The sequence below is a fragment of the Hypomesus nipponensis genome, chromosome 19, assembly GCF_054491055.1.
Source record: "Hypomesus nipponensis isolate SF chromosome 19, ASM5449105v1, whole genome shotgun sequence".
NCBI classification, from domain to species: domain Eukaryota; kingdom Metazoa; phylum Chordata; class Actinopteri; order Osmeriformes; family Osmeridae; genus Hypomesus; species Hypomesus nipponensis.
The window spans coordinates 17465302-17485000 of NC_140379.1; the positions used below are offsets into that span (position 1 = coordinate 17465302).

Here is a 19699-nt window from a genome sequence, read left to right on the forward strand (position 1 = left end):
GAGCCTCTACCAAAAAGTGCCCCACATTACCTGAAATCACCCTACAGATTAGTGTTGCCATCAGTGTGCAGTCACAGACCAGACTGAGGGTTATGATAACATTTGCATACTCAGTTTGACCAGTGTTATTATAATATGTTATCATATGTATCACATATTGATTGCTTTCACTCAAAGCATTCGCTATTTGGAGATTTGGCTCTGGAATCCTTTATTCTCTTTCAACCCAGACATCCAATTTTATAGATGTCTGGGAATTTTGCCTCTTAAACATGAAGGACTTTAATATGAGATGTCATGTCCGTTTTTGGATGAAAAATAGATGAAGGACTTTACCGGCCACTGCTTTGTTCCAGACTTTAACACTCAAAAGGGAGCTCCTTTTCCCCAGACAATGTTCACACAACATACCAGTATTCAGTAGCATGGTATCCACCAGAACATGTGTGAGCTTTGTTTATATACTGTTAAAATTGACTGTACAGCAAGTAGACCTTCAGTGTGAGTGCTATGTGTATTATCGGGGCCTGGGGTATCGTTTTATTTACAAACTCCTCTTATCACTATCTCTGATCGATACCTCAAACCAGCTGATGGCACACTCCCCACGCGGCCAAAGGTGAACAAACAGGCCCCTCTCCATGATCAAACAGATACACACTTAGGGAGTCCATAGAGGCTGCTGGAACTAACAAAACATAGAGCTGTCTATCCCTGCCCCCAGTGGTGGAGTATGTAGTAGCACTGCTACTGTATAGGCTACTGTACCAGTTGTGTCCACTCGGTTAGACCATATCAAGTATTTATCAGTGGTAATGAAAAGAAAAACGAGGCATTGCCCAAGAAGCCTTCAACAAAAGGCAATAACCGCAACCTTTGGTCACACTTTGGGTTTTGTGTTTCCTTGTTTAGTCATCGTGGAGGTGATAAAGATAGTTAGCGCCATAATGACTGATCTGCCTACATGACTGTGTATGCTGTTTTTGTTCTTCACAGTGATTCGTGTTTACCTGCTTGCACACCCTCCCCCTCTATATGCCAGAGTCTGATAAGAGCCTAGCAAACAGACAGTGGGCCGAATCTCTGTCTCTCTTTCACTCTGACTGCTCTGAACTGTTAGACTCTGTCACCTTGATCTGGAATAACTAGTCCAATACTTACCGAAGGATACAACATTGTTCAATCAGGGAAACTTCATGGTACCAGATGATGGGATGGGAAAAGCAGGACTATAAATGACACAGAACTGAACACAAAGCAAAAAGACCAGAATTAAAAGGAGGAAAAAGACTGGAGCGGTAACAGGGGGGTCTATTACGCAATGAGCGAGAGCACATTCATTCTCTGGACAAGCAGGAAGACACCCTCTGTTTCCTCTGCGTCTAGGCCTGTTCAGACTCGCTGACAGACCGTGTCCACCATGAAGATGACTGGGACCGTGTTGGACCTGGACTCCTCAGACTACAGCCCTACCCTGGACCCCTCCTACACCCTACTGGAGTTTGACAACCTGAGGGTGTTCCCCGTAGGGAGCGCTATGGCAGGTACGGTCCCCTCCTCCAACTGGGTTACTCTCTGGTGGACTACAAGGCCCAGACACAGGTTTGCCAGAGGATCGCCCAAAGACATGACACACACATTACAGAATACCCCATGTTCATGAAGAACTAACACGTTGTTTAACTTTCTCTTAAATGTAAAAGTATTTCTTAATGTCTTACTCCCTGATGGTCAGACTTCTATGGGGGCTCACAGGGCCTGTGTGGTCCAGTGGTTTGATTTCTCTCACACAGATAGGAATTTGTTAGGTCATTTTCTCATGGCACGAGCACAAAAATGCGGTGGACTGATGTCTTTGCAATAACACCGGCCCACAAAAGGCTGCAGATGCAGTTGTTACGCAGAAAGAGTGGCTGAAGATTTCTAAAGACCTCCATCTTCCTCCACTTACCTCTCTTCTAATCATATTTTTGTCGCTATCATTAAGAGTCTGTTCCGCTGAAGCAGCTCCTTTTCTACAGCACTTTGAAAGAAGATGCTTTTCACTTCTCCACAGATAACTGTGCGGCAGATGTAGTCTAATCTCTTAATTTAATCTCACTGATCTTTGACCACAGAAAGCATTCTCCATGTTCAATTGTAATCCCTGGCTGCCTCGTCTCCCTACTCTAAGTGTGTAATTTACATACATTACAGCCGCAGGGCATTGTCCATGCTAGAGCCGGATCACTACGCCACCAGAGTGCATTTGACGGTCAGTGGTTTTAAGAGAGACAATCCTGCAGCGATCGAATACTGACAGGACACAATTTAGAGCAACACCGAGGGAGATTGAATTAAAGCGTAGTTCCTAGTGTAAAATTAGCCAGAGAGCGGTGGTGGACTTTGGCTTGCCACTGACCTGTAACTGCTTTAATTGAATGGGGAGTTTCCTGTTCCTCTCAGTAATAAGCAGCAGTGCTCCTCAGAGGCCAATGAGCCTGGCAGCCAGTGGCCTCGGAGCTGTGATATCTCTGCCTGTGAGCACCATCACCCCCCCCCCCCCCCCTTTCTCCAGGCATGTCAAACAACACCCCCTGATTATTCCTTTGGCCACGGCTCACAATCAACACGTTTTTGTCTGAGGGAAGGGGTGTCTTTGTGTGAACAAGGTTCTTCTTCTTCACAGAGTTGGAGCAGGTTTCATTAAAGCCCTTGGCTGATGATTGGGGTGATTAATGATTGGCTGTGAGCTGGTGCTTATCTGCACGCTGCCACGCTGCGATGCTCGTCTCTCGGCTGAGCGATCAAACTCAGACACAGTGCTGTTGGGGCTTGTTAGCGCGGCCTCACACATGTTTATTTATTCATCACCGGAGAGAAACAATGGGAGCCCGCTCTGTACAAAGTACCAGCGCCCCCCTGCAAGGCCACATCTCCAAGCCGCCTAATGTTCGCCCGAGGCGGAGATGACGAACACGCTGCCTGACGCGTCTCTGTCTCCCAAGTTTTTCGGGGGAGAGGGAGAGAAAAGCAACAGCGCGTCCAAAACACTCGACGTCACGTCTCTGTTGTGTTGTGAACGACAGAGCCGTTGCAGCCGGAGCCCTCCCCCCGGCCGAGCCACACCCACGGGAGCTCGTGTTCCATCTGCGCGGACAGGGCCACGGGGAAGCACTACGGCGCCTCCAGCTGCGACGGCTGCAAGGGCTTCTTCAGGAGGAGCGTGCGCAAGAACCACGCCTACACCTGCAGGTGAGCCCCACACCGACGCAGGCAGACCCATCCACTCAGCCCGGCTGGCCCGGCGTTCAGTCGGACCTGCCGCGCAGCGCCACGGCGTTCCAAGCAGGGCTCATTCCACTAGCGGCGGAATGGGAAGAACTTGTTGTGTGTACCTTGCTCGTTTGTTGTTGAATCGAGCCTGCCTTTTGATGAAGCGTGGGTATGTAATATAACGCCACTGACACTTTGACTGAGAAGTTGTTTCTTTCAAGGTGTTCAATCAATCGCTGATGCTGAATGGTGGTAAAGTTGTCACCTATTGTCAAGCGAGACGTATGGATGGAAGTAGCAAAAAATCTAAGAATAGAAAACTCACTTCAGGGCCACTGTCTTTGGGATCTGTCCAGGCAAGGAGGCAATAACCTAAATACAATGACTGAGGATGCAGAGTCAATGGTGAGATATAGCTGTTCGCTTTCCCTCCCTCATGTGAGAAGTAGCCCTAGCCCAGCCAGAGTAGGTGGACTATAGGAGTTTTCATTTTGCAGGTTACAGGACCACAGAATGTGTCCTTTCAGTGTGACTGGGGCTTGTTCATACACGTCTCCCCGCTCACTATAATCCACAGTGACTGATCAGAAGCCATCACAGTTACCTGGTCCCCGAGTGTCTGATTGTCATCACTTCCTATGACTATATCCTGTCTTCCACTGTCTAAGTTGGTGTGTGTGTTGTTTTTGATTTGTCAGGTTCGGCAGGCAGTGTGTGGTGGACAAAGACAAGAGAAACCAGTGTCGTTACTGCAGACTGCGGAAGTGTTTCAGAGCCGGCATGAGGAAGGAAGGTGGGATTCCTGCCGTTGCTGTCCTATTACACTTCATGACGTGCACCTCAACGTGCGACCCTTAGGATCAATGCTGTCATCGCTGGCATCAACGACTGACACATGTCGATGATGCCGCACCATAAAAACCCACACACATTGGTACATGCACAAGTTGACAAATCACAATATTTACCCAAGTGGTGCACAAAGTCCTGGGCTGAGGAGTGGGTATTGGGCTTGGCAGGACAGAGGGCCTGTCAACAGAGGGGTTACGGGGATCTGGAAGAGGTAGCCTGTATGTACACCAGAACGTATGGCCAACCAGATCCACACGTCTCTCTTGAGAAATACGGACTTGAGTGAGTGTTTGCCATGCTCTGTCGGGCTTATCTCCCTCTGGCTGCCATAGATAACCAGGAGAGAGAGCTCAGTCTACAGGAGCAATGTATGGCCTGCTCACATGAATAATTAACATGGTTGAGTATGGGAACATATTTGCTCTGCCCTTTTCAAGAGAGACACGCTCCGCCCCCCCCCCCCCCCAAAGAAATCCAGGGGAATGTGATGTAACAGCAAAACGGAATCAGCCCTAACTGCAAAGTCTTTGATGTCAAATGCTCTTGCGCAGTCTATAAAAGGAAGGGTAACAAATTGCATCTCACTCGAACAGACCACTCTTAACCAGCTATTATTTTTACATCCCCCAACCAACTGTCCTGAGCCAAGTCCAATCTATCAGCCAACTGATGTTCCATAGAGAACTCATTTGTGACATCATCACACCGAGCCACGCAGAGACTCTCTCCCTCTCCTGCTCCAGTTTGATTAATAGGTTTCTGATTGGCCACTGAGAGGACAGCAGTGATGACTGATTGCTTGGAGACTGGGGCTTGTTGTCTGACTTTGTGGGGGCAGACTGGAATCAGGCTGAGGTCATCCAGGCCGCCTGCTCTCCCTCTAATGGCACTGAGAAAGCCTGGGTCACTTTGAGACAGGGTGCTCTGCTGGACACAATCCACATGATGTACAAACACACACTCCTTTGCCTAACAATGTATCACAGTAGGTTCTGGAATGTTGGTTTTGGAGATGCTTGATGTACAGTATGTAGGACAGGTAACAGAGGAAGAGTGAGGGAGTGAATTAGGAGGGATTGAACAAAATGTAGGATTTCTCTTCTCACATCTGGTTGAGAGAGGACAGCTCTTTCCCTTATAATGAGAGAAAGGAGACACCATTTGTGAAACATGTTTACGGGTGCAAGTCACGGCAATGTTTAATGATTATTGCCATGTATATCTACACATATATATATACACAGATAAATACATCATACACGTTAGCTTGTTCTTCCATAGACTTTCCTGACACCTCCCGATAACCCCCCTCTCTGTCTCTGTCTCTGTCTCTGTCTCTGTCTCTGTCTCTGTCTCTGTCTCTGTCTCTGTCTCTGTCTCTGTCTCTGTCTCTGTCTCTGTCTCTGTCTCTCTCTCTCTCTCTCTCTCTCTCTCTCTCTCTCTCTCTCTCTCTCCCCCCCAGCTGTTCAGAACGAGCGCGACCGCATCAGCAGCCGCAGGGTCGAGGGGCAGGGGGGGGGCACCCTGTCCATCAGCATGCTGCTGCAGGCCGAGGCTGCCAGCGGCCACCAGGTACCCCGCAGCCTCCTCAAACCTCCTCTTCTTCCACATACTTGTTTCACGGCCTCAAAGTGCTGCCCGGGCCCCCGTTTCCCATCCGGCTCAGAGAGCACTCCCTTATCTACTTCTGAGAAGTGCTCAGATAAAGGCCAGAGATGGATTCGAGGATACAGGCTGCACTTTAGACAGACGGCCATTACCCCTCCCTGGAGATTGGAGCGGCTGCCTGGATTCAGTTACTTCTTTGAAATTGCAAAATTGCCCTGAGAGACTCCCTCCATCTGATCACAGCCTAGTTAATTGCGGTGCCGGGGCTGGGATTGTGTGCCAGTGTTCAATTGGCTTCAAATGCATAATAACAACCAGATATCTTCTTTTTGCATTTGAAAGGAATGTGCTGAAATTAATTGGATGATTGACAAATGAACCACAAAATGAGACCGGTCTGTTTTCCATTGGTAAGACGTCGGTATCTCTCTAAAAATAGGCAGTGAGAGGGCCTCAGGGCTGTAATCAACTTTCAGCAGCGTTGTGGACAGAAAGAGAGACAAAGAGAGACCTCCATTTCTCATCTCCCACACTCTCTCTCTCTCTTAATGATTAGGAATGTCTCTTGTTACCGTGCAATACCTTCCCCCGACTTGCCTCTGCCTGCTCTGCCCTTCACGACTGTCACAGCTGCCCTCACCTCACACCCCCCCCCCCCCCCCCGCCGCCCCCCCTACACCAGCACCTCCACCACCACCTCCCCTATCCATCTCAGTTCATTCCCACATTACAGCCACACCTCTGGCCACAGTGCAGCCTCTCATTACGGTGTGCCACTCTCAGTTCTCAGCCCTGACCTCACCTATGAGCTGTGACATCAACACCAAGAAGATGGCCCAGGTGGGGGACGTGTGCGAGTCCATGAAGCAGCAGCTCCTCCTGCTGGTGGAGTGGGCTAAGCGCATCCCCGACTTCTGCAGCCTCCCCATGGACGACAGGGTACGGACGAGCGACAGAGCGTCGACGCTGGGTCTTACCAGCCCTGAGTGGCATTGTGCTATGTGGCTGCTGCAGACAGCCGAGTTACTCAAGGATTAGTTCTGTTGCTAGGATACAGTGTTTGGCGTGAGCAGGTAGATCGGTAGACGGTGGCCTTTACCAGCTGTCGTCGTGTTGTTTGTGGTCCACTTCTTGGCATACGCTGTGATCCTGCTGAAGCAGCAGTCTTTGTAGCCTGGTTGTCCCTGCTGTGCCTGTGTGCAGGTAGCTCTGTTGCGAGCACACTCTGCGGAACACCTCATCCTGGGGGTCGCTCGACGCTCCCTGGCCTACGATGACATCATCCTCCTAGGTGAGGCCCCCGAGACAGAGATCACTTGCCCGTTCAAGGACCTTCCCATACGAACACAGTGCTTACCCCCTCGTGTTTTCAGCCTGATGGACTACGCTCAGCTTAACTGGGATGTGATGCATCTGTCACACTTATAGTAAATGATGAACATCAAGTCAAACATACTTTCGTAAGTACTTCTATTGCGTATGACTTGATTGCACTCCGTGTGTCTTCTCCTCAGGTAATGACTTTGTGATTCCGGTGAATAGTCCGGAGGTGGAAATTTCCAGAGTAGCAGCGCGCATCCTGGAGGAGTTGGTCAGGCCTCTTCGAGAGCTCAACATCACAGACAGCGAGTTTGCCTGCCTCAGAACCATCGTGTTCTTCGCCCCAGGTCGGTTGGTCCGCAGTTCACTGGAGGTCGGCCCTCCTCCCTGACTCCTCTCTCTCTCTCTGTCTCTCTCTCTCTGTCTCTCTCTCCGTCTCTCTCAGACAAGGGAGAACAGTCTGCCAGGAACCTTTTGAAATGTTGGTTGCTCTCTCAAGGGGACTCTCCCACTCTTTGTTCTTGGCACCTACTGGTTTGTTTAGGCGGTGGTGTTTTACCGTGCTCCTGGGAAAGCTATTCATATTAGTGGTCTAGGCAGGCTGGAACCCAGTCTGACTGGCTGGCTGGCTAGCAAGTTGAGGTGGCTGGCTGGCCGGCTGGCTGGCTGCTGGGCTTTATGGCCAGTGACTATAGCGCCAGGGTCAGGCCAGAGGGCCAGGAGACAAACTGGCATGACTAGCAAAGTAACAGTCCACCCTGTCTGAGACAGTTAGTCTGAGACAGACATAAACACATCTGCTCCCAGTACTGTCCCCCAACGACCCAGATCTCTAACTTTGAACCAACCTGACAATAATGCTTCTGTAGCTTCTATTCTTTGATTTGTTTGTGAATCAACAATGTGTGTGCTTGTGTCTCTGTGTGTGTGTGTGTGTGTGTTTGTCCGTGTCTGTGTATGTATATGTGTCTGTCTGTGCGTGTGTGTATGTATGTGTATGTGTAAATGTATATGTGCGTGTATATGTATATGTGCGTGTGTGTGTGTGTGTGTATGTATGTGTATATGTGCGTGCATATGTATATGTGTGTGTGTGTGTGTGTGTGTATGCCAGACTGCCCGGGGCTGGAAAGCCCCCAGGCGGTGCGTCAGCTGCGTTTCCAGGTCCAGGTGCTCCTGGACGAGGCCACCTGTGAACAGAGGGGGCGCTTCGGGGAGCTGCTCCTCATGCTGCCCCCTGCAGAGCGTGGCCTGGCACATGGTGGAGACTCTGCAGCTGGCCCGGCTCCTGGGGGAGGCCAGGGTGGACAGCCTGCTGCAGGAGATGCTGCTGGGGGAGGGGGCGGTCGTGGGGCATGGCTCTCATACAGGTAAGACCCTCTCGCCTTGTCTTCGACTCCTGGATACTACTTTGATCCTGGGCTGTGGCTTTGTGGTCGGACAACATTGAGGCCAGTGGATCCTGAGGTGATCGGGGTAGCCATTGAAACAGGCCCAAGCGCGAGTTTGGGCGTGCCATAAGAGTGGGGTGGGTATCTAGGATGTGTGTCTGGTCTGGGATGGGTATGGTGTCTGTACAGCGAGACATGGAGGACCATGTTGAGCATGTTCAGCATCTTTTCCCCTGCCTCGCTCTGTAGGCTCGCCTCCTGATGCGCTGGTGTTCCCACCCGCCCCCGCCCCGGCCCCCACCCTGACCCAAGGCATGCTAGGGATACACACCGAGTTGCCAAGCAACTTCACCTCCGTCATCTTACCTGTTCCCACATGTGAGTGTCGGCCGATTATTCACTTTTGTACATTTAGACACCAAGACACGTTAACATACATTTTACACTGACCCTGTTCAAAGACCATGGCAAAATCACGTTTTATTGGGTAAATGGGTTCATGAATAAACGGGACATAGCTATGAACTGATGAAAGGTGTAACCAGGCAGGACAATCTGCATGTGGCAGATATATTTCTCCTCCCAAATTTGTGCGAGGTGAGGACCCAGATCTCTGTAAGCTCAGACGTTGCTTTCAAGCCATTCGACAGGACTGCTCGGCTTACAGTTCCTGAGCAGTCCCTAGGCTGTCCCAGTAGCTGAACCACAGCAGCTCATACACAGGCCCAGCTCTGTCGGAACCCCTCGAGCCCAGCCCTGGTCCTCACCTCCTGCCACTCTGAGCTCGCCGGCTGGACGCTGATAATGTCCCTCATGACCACCTCCATACTTGTGTCTGTATCCATCTCCTCCGCCGGTCCGTTCTCGCCCTAATAGATAGATGACTCTTCATGGGTATAGCATAAGGCAGTTGCCATCAGTCGTCAGTCGTTCTCGGGCCGTCTAACCCAAGTGTTGTTGCCTTGTCTCTCTGTCCCGCAGCTCTGCCAATGGTTCCCCTGGTGCCCACGCAACCTGGCACGGAGGTGTACGGCCTCGGGGAGGGAGCAGACATGCCCGCAGAGTCTGCCCATGGCATGTCCATGGCAACGGTCCACTCTTGCCTCTGAGAACCAGACCGAGCAAGCGGAGCAACTCAGCCAGAGAGCAGACGCACACAGACGGACATCCAGTTTATACACACACTCGAATACACACACACACGCACATACACGAACACACCCACACACAAATGCAGACACACGCACACGTGAACCACATACCGGACATTGCACATGTGTACATATATATATATATATATATGCGTGTCATTTCCTGTATGAACTTACTGCCCACGCATGGTGACTTCAGCCTATGAACAGAGAGAGTAGAGACTGATCCATAGACATTACTAACCCGAGAAGGACTTTGAAACTGTTAACTGATCCCTTCTTATCCACATTATTTGTCCAAGGCACACAGAGAATGGGATGCATGCTCTCAATCATTGCTCAGGAACGTATTCTGATGTTTAACATTCACTCACAATTGACTGCCATGTAAAGCAATGGTGACTAATCTTTATGAGTTTTGTGTCAAATGATCAAAGTGTCAGTTTTGTAAAACATGACAACTGTTCATACAAAAAGAAAAAAACGAATGTATTAATAGATAAAATAATGCTTAAAACATTGTGAATGGGTTGTTTATTTATGAAATCACATTATAACATGCCACATGTATAGACTGAAACTGAATGACTGTAGAATATCAGATCAACCAGCAGAGGGCACTCAAAGCCTGTACGAGCGTAAAACCTGTCTCAACACAAAGCCAGTCGACACACAATGATCAAAATGTCCTTCTCGAGCATGCCCTTAAAAATGACCAATAACAACGCTGTCGGCTTCTCCAAAGTCACAATGACGTTAACTTGATGAACTTTATGAAGACCAGTTCTGATCATATACACAAGCCATGCTTTGTACTTTGGGTGAAAGAGTAACTGTTCTGATCCTCATCTGGGAGCCATGATGCCTTCGTAAAGACTTCATGCTGCCGTGTTACATAATGCACAAGCGTTATGAGGCTAGCATGCGCAAAAGCCTTGACCCGTATAGACCCCTTCACATCGCTCTCTCCTCGTGTCTGGCCTTGTCCCTCTCTCGTCCCTCTCTCCTCCCCTCACGGGGCAGGGCTGCAGGTTGGACGGTGGAGTTCAAGTGAATGGGCAACGGTGGCCCGGTCAGTGGGCTAAGACGGCAGTCAGGAGAGAGGCTCCGAGGAGCAACTATGACTCAGAATCAGATCCCCGGGCAACAGCAGGGGGGTTCCCTGATGAAAGACCCCCCCCTCCCTCTCTGTGCACCTCTGGTTTATTTTCCAACCCCAAATACCAAAGCGATACAGACATAGAGTGAGGAATAGAGGAACAGATCCCCTCTCTATCTCCTGGTGCCCACTGGCAACTGTTACCACAGCAGGGGTTATAATCCAAACAGGGTGTTGTTAACGAGGTGTCGTTAACCCCTGTGTTCTGTCGAGACTGTCGCTGTGGTGATGTAAAACACGTACCCCTCACTAAGGAGCCTATCACAGCGCCTGACAGGCGATGCCAGCCTGTAAACTCAACACGGTCAATGTTTAACACGACACAATAGAAGATGCATCTTGATGTCTATCTCGGCCTGTTACTCCGAATTGCAGGAGAGAAAGCCGACGACAGGAGTTCCTTTTTTTAACACAGGGTGGAAGTGTTCCTGGGGTTTACTGTCCACCGACAGAATACATAATGCGCTTGGCCTGGGCTTTCGACCACCACCATAGGTCAGTGTGATTCATTTCCGTAATAAAGCCTCTGTTTGTTAATACAGGGCCCCACCAAGGAGACAGAGAACAGGGCTTTGGTGGAAGACAGTCTGAAGACGTTCTATCTTATTCTCCTTCCTCATTCCTTCTGATGTGTCAAAAATGGAAGTATTAAAATGTTCCTGCTATTTCAATTGTTTTTGGATATGTGAAAAATGACGACTACGAGCATGAGCCAACAAGCAGGCAGATGGTGGGATACGTCAGCAGTGGTGTGTAGAAATATGAAGATGGATGACCAAGTTCACCGTAAAAGGCTGTTTTCGATGTTTCAAAAAGAAACCACCCCTGCTTTCAGTCGAGGAAATCAATGTTTTTTCCTTCATGGCTGACCTGGGCTACTAACTGGTGATGAAAAGTCGTTTTTCAGCGTGCAGGGAGAAGTTTCCCTCCACTCTCCAGCTGGCTCCCTGCTCTTCCCGACTCCCTCCACACAGCCCTGCAGCCTCTTGGCTCCCCAGCAGCCTCTGAGCCTCCCTGCCTCTGTGGTGCAGCTGGCCTTTTCCACAGCACATCAACCCTATCGTCAAACTCATCCTGGTTGGAAAACTGCTGGTAGGGTGGGGCTGCTTCTGAGAAATCCTCAAAAGACCAGGTCTTTCAGCTACCCGGCCAACATCATTGAACTATAACCTGCGGCTTCTCAGGCCCTCTCTTCTGCTAATCCTGTGCCCTCCTGCAGCTCCACACTTGGCCTACTGCCCCAAACAAGGCCCAAGCTCCAAGGCAGCGCTGGTCCTTGGATTCAGGTGAAGAGATTTGGGCTGACCTGAACTCAACCTCAGCAGAAGAGGAAGAGGAGTGAAGTTATCCAAAATCAGGATTCATGGAAACAGGAGGGGTGATTATCGGAAAGTACCTAATGACTCAGCCATCTGTAAATGTATTGTGTAAACAAACTTGTGTCTGTTTCTTATATAGTGGAATGAACATCCTTAAACTCATGATAGCCACATTTGCATCCTGGAAGTTGTTGAGACCATCTCAGTCCCCAGAAAATGTTCAAAAGGATTTTTGGTGAATGAGGACAGACAATGACAGCTCTCCTCTCCTCAGGAAACAGGTGTCCAGCAAAAGGACACTTCCTCCTGTTCAGCAAAAGGGAGTGGACGGCACAGCTGCTGTGTCTCCCGGAGGAACCGCCACACACCGATCGGGTCCACACAGCCACATGGCAGCCACATCACACTTCTCAGATGGAGTAAACCGCCATCGCTCAGCGCGCCAAATCACAGACCTTCTCTGTGATGAGGGAGGAGTGTGGTTCTTGGGAGAGACGAACCCTGGAGCGGACTGCATGTGGCTGTCCTTACACCTCCGTCCTCACCTCCATCCATCACAGCTGACATATCATCCAGAGCAGATACTCTGGGAGGCTGGGATCTCCCAGGGTTCTGGTTCTACTTTAGAGAGCGTTCTGAGGAACGTGGATGAGGAAAGAGTCAAGCCAGGCTTCAAACAGGACGTGGCCTGGTTCTTTCACACCACACGTTTTCTCTGTATCTATCACTCCTGCAACAACTCCGAGCATCTGTCCACTTCTGGAACCGTTGACAGCCAGATACTCAGGATTTGGCCTGACACGTGGATCTGCTGTGTCAGACGTTGCGCAACCTCGAGAAGGTGAGCAGCAGAGCCAACTGCTGTTTCTCCTGCTGAAGCACTGGAACACCACAGGTCTGATGGGGCCCCTGACTCCACTGGTTTGTGGTGAGACAGCTGTGTGTGTGTGAGTGTGTGTGTGTATGTGCATGCGAGCGTGTGTGTATGTGCATACGTGTATGTACGGAATCAGAAGCTTGCCACACCACCCAACGTCATGAAGTTGATCCTTGCCATCCAAGCTGTCGTCACGAAGTCGGGAACAATTACGGTTAAACCCTAACCTCTCCGGCTTGTGAAACCTCCATACCCTCCTTGTTACCAGTGTAAGAATCCCTTCTGGTTCTTTCAACCTTAGATGCACAAAAAAATACCATGCCAAAACCACATATAAATTGCTTACAAATGACTTGCAAAGCCAAAAGGCGCCTTGTAAAACTGGTGACCAGAGAAAAAAAACATTAAGATGTGTCTTTATGTTAATCAGGGGAAGGGAGAGGCAAATTCCCTTTGAGCCCAATGTAGCTGCAGACGCAGGGAGAGGACGGGGTCCTGCCGCAGACAACAGGCACAGGGAGAGAGACAGAGACAGAGAGACAGAAAAAGAAAGAGAGAGAGAGACAGAGAGAGAGAGAGAGAGAGAGAGAGAGAGAGAGAGAGAGAGAGAGAGAGAGAGAGAGAGAGAGAGACAGCGAGTGAGTAAGTGAGTAAGTGAGTAAGTGAGTGAGTGAGTGAGTGAGTGAGTGAGTGAGGAAAAGAAAGAGAGAGAGAGAGGGGGGGAGTGATTTGAAAGTAGGAAAGAATGGGTGGGTCGAAAACTGGCAGCCAGGAGACCAAAAAACCCATGAAACCATGGAATCAAAGGAGTTGGCCGTTGTCACAACTATTCCATGGCGCCTGAGAGGGCAGGGAGGAGAGCTGAGACAGAGAGACACTAGGGCAGCTCTCACTTAGTCAACACCACTGAGCCATGGCACAATCAGCTCTTTGCTCTCATCCGTCACATTCACCAGGGGGTTTTCCACATCCTCCCCCTCCCCTGCATCTCCCCGAAAGGTTTCTCAAAAGCGCTGATGCAAGACCGTAATGACCCAAATTTGAGGATGTAGCTAGTCAACATCTACTGCCGACAGGCAAGGATCAGCATCATGTCAACACTCACTGGCATCAAAAGACGGCCACTTCTCGAGACGTGGAAACTTTTACGCTGCATCCCTCATCATATCATACAGCGTGAGGCAATCTAAAAGAGAATTGGCATCATTCAGGTAGAAGCTTTCAGCATTGTTCAACTCTACTGAGAGAGAAAGAGAGAGAGGGAGCGAGAGAGCGAGCGAGAGAGGGAGAGAGAGAGAGAGAGAAAGAGAGGTATGCCGCCCAGATGTTTCCAATGCTCCCTCTCTCAGGTAGTTCAAACCGACAGCAGTCTTCTCTGTGTTATGGATTTATGACAGGAAACCAGGCCGTCTAAATATATCCAGGCAGAGGGACTCTCTTTCCACCGCCTGAATTTCAATCAGGGAGCTGTTTAATGAGGGATGGCCGACGGTAGAGGTCTGACCCAGCAGCCTCCCAACATGCACAGTGGTCTAGTTTTTAATACCAAAACATAACGTGAAGGTCTATCTTTGTTTCCATCCACAGTAATTACTGCTAATAGCATGAGGGATGTACACATGGATTTTCTGCTGTTGTCGACAGTCCTCCACAAATCATAATTTCTCTCCTCAGTCGAAGAACTGACAGATGTTATGGACCTCAAGCAGTCATAGCCTCAGTTCCAGTTCTTCTAATGGTATTTCCATAGTAGGGCTCAATGTTAGTGTGATGCCAACTGACACCTGCTCAGAGTCAAATAATGTGTGATTCTTATGATGAGGGTTCTTAGTGTGGGAGCAGTAAAGTCTGCCTTGCTCTGAGAGGTCATGGTCTGCTTTTCTCACTGCTAATCCTGAAACACCAGGGGGGTATTCTAGGTAGCGGGTTTAGGGAAAACTTTGAGTTGTTTAACCCTGAAAAGAGGCATACTCTGAGTTCCACGTTCCAGAAAGAGAGGTAACGAAACCTTTAGGTAAGTTTCCATGGTAACTTACTCCGTGAAACTAACCTGCTCGCTGGCAGGTTTTCCATGCCAAACTCTGCGTTTCTACCGATCCCCTCCCACTTTATGAGCCCGATAGCTTTGGCAGACACGGCATAGGCTATCATTTCCTGGTTCAACCGAGCGATCTCAAACAAAATTTAATTTGCTTAGTTATATGCTGGGAGACGATTTTAAGATTGCGATTTGATGTGCTTTAATTCCCTGATGAATACCTAAGTTAACGTTACCGTTTCGCGTCACAATCTGTAATTTATTTTAGCAACATGCTCAGCCCTTGGGCCTTCGTCGCTACATGCCGTGGACATGCACTCAGAATTGACCAAATGCTTTTGGGTACTGAAATAAATACAAATAATTGAAATTGTATTTGGTCTTTTTCATTGCCTACAAATAGAAATCACAATGAGTAGCTTAGCTTATGTCTATTGGCTATTGTTCCTACAATTTACATGATTCATATGATTCCTACAATTTACATGATGTAGGCTACCATCCTGAATTTGGCGTTTCAGCATATCTATTTCAACATTGTAGGGGGTCAATATTGGCCAAACAACCGAAACTAATTCCCCTATGGTTTGAAGGAAGATGGGAAACTGAATAGTGTATTAACATTAACCAAATAATTCCAATACCAATGGAATTACAGTTATTTGACAATTTTGATTTTTGGGTTAAAGCAGAGCAAGAATGGTCAAATTAAGGTTAAATAATTTGTATCATATTGCAAATGAATGATGTCAATGAATGTTAACTCTTATGCCTACTCTACCATGATTATTGTAAACCAGAGCTAGAAAGCAAGAGGTGAGGAAGAAGGAGTAGGACAAGCTAGAGCTGAGGAGAACGTCTCAGGAGATCAATAATCCACAGAACAATGCTTCACAATTCCTTAAGAACAACTACAATCACACCAGAATCTTGACCCTTACTTATCAACATGACTCGCAATGCTACAGTAAATTACACAATGAGATATGAGAGCCATCAAGTTGAGACTCCATCCAGTAACTCCATATGTTACCATATGAAAGGTTGGGGCAGGTTGATAGCCTTACAAGATCAGCTTTTATTTTTCTGCCCGAAGTACACAGAGCTGCCAACTCTCACGGTTTCGCCGTGTGACACGCATTTCAACCATTTCTCATGCTCTCACGCCACACCTTGTGTATCTCACGCTGCAAAGGCAACGCCAAACAAGTAGCCAATCTAACGTTGTAAACATTAACGGAAGACGCGCAGGTTAACGGAGTGAAGCAACATTGACGCGCAAACAGCCGTGTACACCGCCTTGTCTCTCCCTCCACTCCATGGCGAGAGACGAGAGTTACATCGAGGGGGGACGGGGGGACGGGGGTGAAGCTCGCGAAAGCTCGTCCCTCGCACCAAATCTCACGCCAAGGTTTTTGAAAAAGTTGGCAGCCCTGGTACACCATCTCTTGGTCAAAATAGAAATTCAGAAAATTCAACTTTTCATAAAGGTTATTGTTCCTACAATTAACATCACCAGTGACCATGCATCCTCTGGTAACTGGTTTTTCAGTAAATCTTTTTCGAGATTAGCCTTGTTTCTTCTACCCTAAGTAGGCCTACACCATCTCTTGGTCAGTTTTTTTCTCTTGGCACTTTCTTCACTAGGTGCAGTTTGCACAACTAATTTACTTGTAACACAAGATTACATTAGCTACATTTCACTGTTCCACATGCAAAATTCACCTGCCATCAAATGAACATCTCATAATCTCAAAAATACAGTTTATCATGCCCTGTTGTCAGAATGTGCAAATCGTTTTTATATTCATTATTCTCATAATGTCAGTGTAACTGACAGTTACAAAAAAAGCCTGTAAATAAAAGTAGGCTCCATGGAGAGAGAACTACCAGTAGCTACCATACATCATTCTCTGCATCCATTTCTGCAGCAGCAGTCATTAATATCTCTTCGTCATCTTAATCATCATCATCCTCCTTTGATAAAAAGCATTCTGTTGAGGGAAACTGCTACTACAAGTTGAAATAGGCACCAATTGATATTTAAACTTTGTATCATGTCGAATATGATTAAAACCATGGTGACGTCGAGGCTACAATCACAAGCGTAGCCTATAAGCAAAATATGCATTAGACCTACCTGTTCGTAGTATGTTTTTATATGTAATATAACATTGAACATGCTACTTTATTAAGTCCACGCTGCTACAGCCGTGTTGCTTTTTTTCTGGAATATGTGCTCAGATTGACCATGAACACATAATAAAACTTATATCTAAAGTGTGGTGAAGTAGGACAACGTTTTTTGTCATCGGTTGCCATGGTGAATCCTAGTATCGGAGCTCCATAGATGTTGTCTTTTGGTAGTATTCATGCACGCGCTAAACTCAGAGTTGCCGTACTCAGAGTTGAGTTAACAACTTCATATCAGCTTTTCTGGAACCGAATCTTCTGAGTTTCTCATGTTAGAGTAACTCAACTCAGAGTTCAGGGTTAATCTCAGAGTTTGTTAAACCCGTTACCTGGAATACTCCCCTGAAACGCCATCCTTGTTGTTGTGAGGGGCTGCGGTTTCTCTGTTGCTAGGCTATAACATCAAGTCATGAAACTGCCGACAAAACACACAGACTCAGCGGCCTGGCCTCAGTGAATGATTAGACACTAAGAAGGCTTTGTTTCAGGCCTGATCATGTCAGAGCGGGGGGATTTTCTTCCTTTTGTAATTGCAGCCAAAACCTTTATTAAGACTCATAGTTCAGTAAAACAAAAGCCGTGTTGATTCGCGGATTCTTCCGGGAAGAGGGCTTCTGATCAGTCACCAAGCACAGAATGAATGGGCTCTAGTCAACTGCAGTGTTTGGAAGTGAGCACTACTAGAGGTCAGCATTCATTATGGGGATTGGGAGGGCCAGTGTGTTGGGCCATTAAGGGCCAGCATGTGGTCCAGACACCAAAGAAACCCAGCTCATTACCGGAGTATTTTGGGCCTGTTTAGAGGAAGGACAGAGAACATCAGGGTCACAGTGGACTTTTTACGCTCCCGAGACTCTAATTCACTTTCCACGGCTGCAGAGGGTGTCCAGGGCATCTATTGATGTTCACACTGAGGCAGAGCCCTGCCAATGTCAGTTGGCCGATGACTAGAATATCTCACTCTCTTTCTCTCTCTCTCTCTCACTCTCTTTTTCTGGGGGAATTCTAGGCTGAGCTGAGATGTAATAGACACCAAACATGGAGCGGTGAGGTGACGTGGGGACAGGGGGCCAGAGTTGAAAGCTGTGTTTAATCTGACAGGGCAGGGGTGTGTGTTCAGTCACTTCTGTATTGACACTCTCCTGGATCCACAATGCACCAGTTTAGCTTCCTGTATGCGTCCCACCTACCGCACAGAGTGACCGCATCATCCACAGCAGGCCAATCAGAGCTACATCTGACAGAAACAGGCAGCCTGGGGATAATAATAAGACTTTATTTATATAGCACATTTCATACAAGAATTGCAGTTCAAGGTGCTATACATAAAATCTATTTTTTTTTTTAACTATAAGACAAATAATAAAAGTAATAAAAACCTAATAAATAAAATTAGTAAAATTCTTTGTTAAAAAAATAGGTTTAAAGTAGGGCTGTCAAGCGATTAAAATATTTATTGTGATGAATCGCATTATTTCATATGATTTATCGTGATAAAATACGAAAAATACACGATCACGATCAAAAATTATTCAATCTATTTGATCTGCAAAAATGTTACCCCAATAAATAATTGCTTTGTGAAAATAACAGGGTGTACTTAACTTCAGATACGCCTAACTGGATGATAATGTCCATATAACAAGTTCAGATGGAACACAACTTAAATTGTAAAGAAGTTTTATTCACTCACAAACTATACTGCTGTACAATAAACATTCACAAAATTAGATTTATTCTGGATTATAAAATACATTTAAGACATGTCTCATAGCCTATTACGATATCCTGTTCCATAATATTCAAATCTCACTCAAACATACTTCATATACTTAAGCAACCACAGATTGACCTTAATATTGAAAAATACAGTTTATATGTGGTTGAACCCAGTCACCTGCTCGCTTCTTTTGCGAGTGTTGTCTGCCATATATCACCGGAGCGAACACTGCTGCTGCTACTGCTAACGCTGCTAACGCTGCTGCGAACGCTTCAGCTACCGTCTGCAGTCGAAATCATGTTACGACAGGTGATTCCCAGGGTCAAAAAGAAACCTGCGTTAACGGCTCTATTTTCTTTTGTCACGTTAAAATGAGATTGCGTTAACTTTGACAGCCCTAGTTTTAAGCTGTCTTTACAACTTTTCTAGCATGCTTGCTTCCCTAATATGTATAGGTAATGAGTTCCATAGTTTTGCGGTAGTTGACAAAGGCCGCATCACCAATCTTCTTATGACTGCTTCTGGTGACCTCTAATAGGCCTGCATCTGAGGATCGGAATGATCTGATAATCTGGGATGGACTAAGATCATTCCCTCTTTCAAATTTAACCAGATTGTCACCAATTCTCCAATGTACGGACTGTGACTTAGAGCTACTTCCCCCCTTACTTGAAGTGTAGTCATTCTTTAACTCAACCTCGGGCTAAATGAGACAACTTTCATAACCTTGTTATCTACAAACCCATTATCTACAAAAAACATGCATACACACACACACAGACACACAGATATACAACAACAAAAAACAGCCCCTAT

General features: G+C 47.4%; 1 protein-coding gene across 1 annotated transcript; it reads left to right on the plus strand.

Annotated features, from left to right (window-relative positions):
• The first annotated feature begins 1077 nt into the window (after positions 1 to 1077).
• On the plus strand, positions 1078 to 10099 carry hnf4b (hepatic nuclear factor 4, beta). The gene is given in 11 exon segments (XM_084682880.1): positions 1078 to 1544; positions 3069 to 3234; positions 3954 to 4048; positions 5570 to 5679; positions 6499 to 6654; positions 6919 to 7006; positions 7230 to 7382; positions 8150 to 8267; positions 8269 to 8405; positions 8676 to 8804; positions 9408 to 10099. Coding segments are annotated over 11 exon segments (1404 nt in total). The 5' UTR covers positions 1078 to 1420; the 3' UTR covers positions 9536 to 10099.
• Positions 10100 to 19699: the final 9600 nt, after the last annotated feature.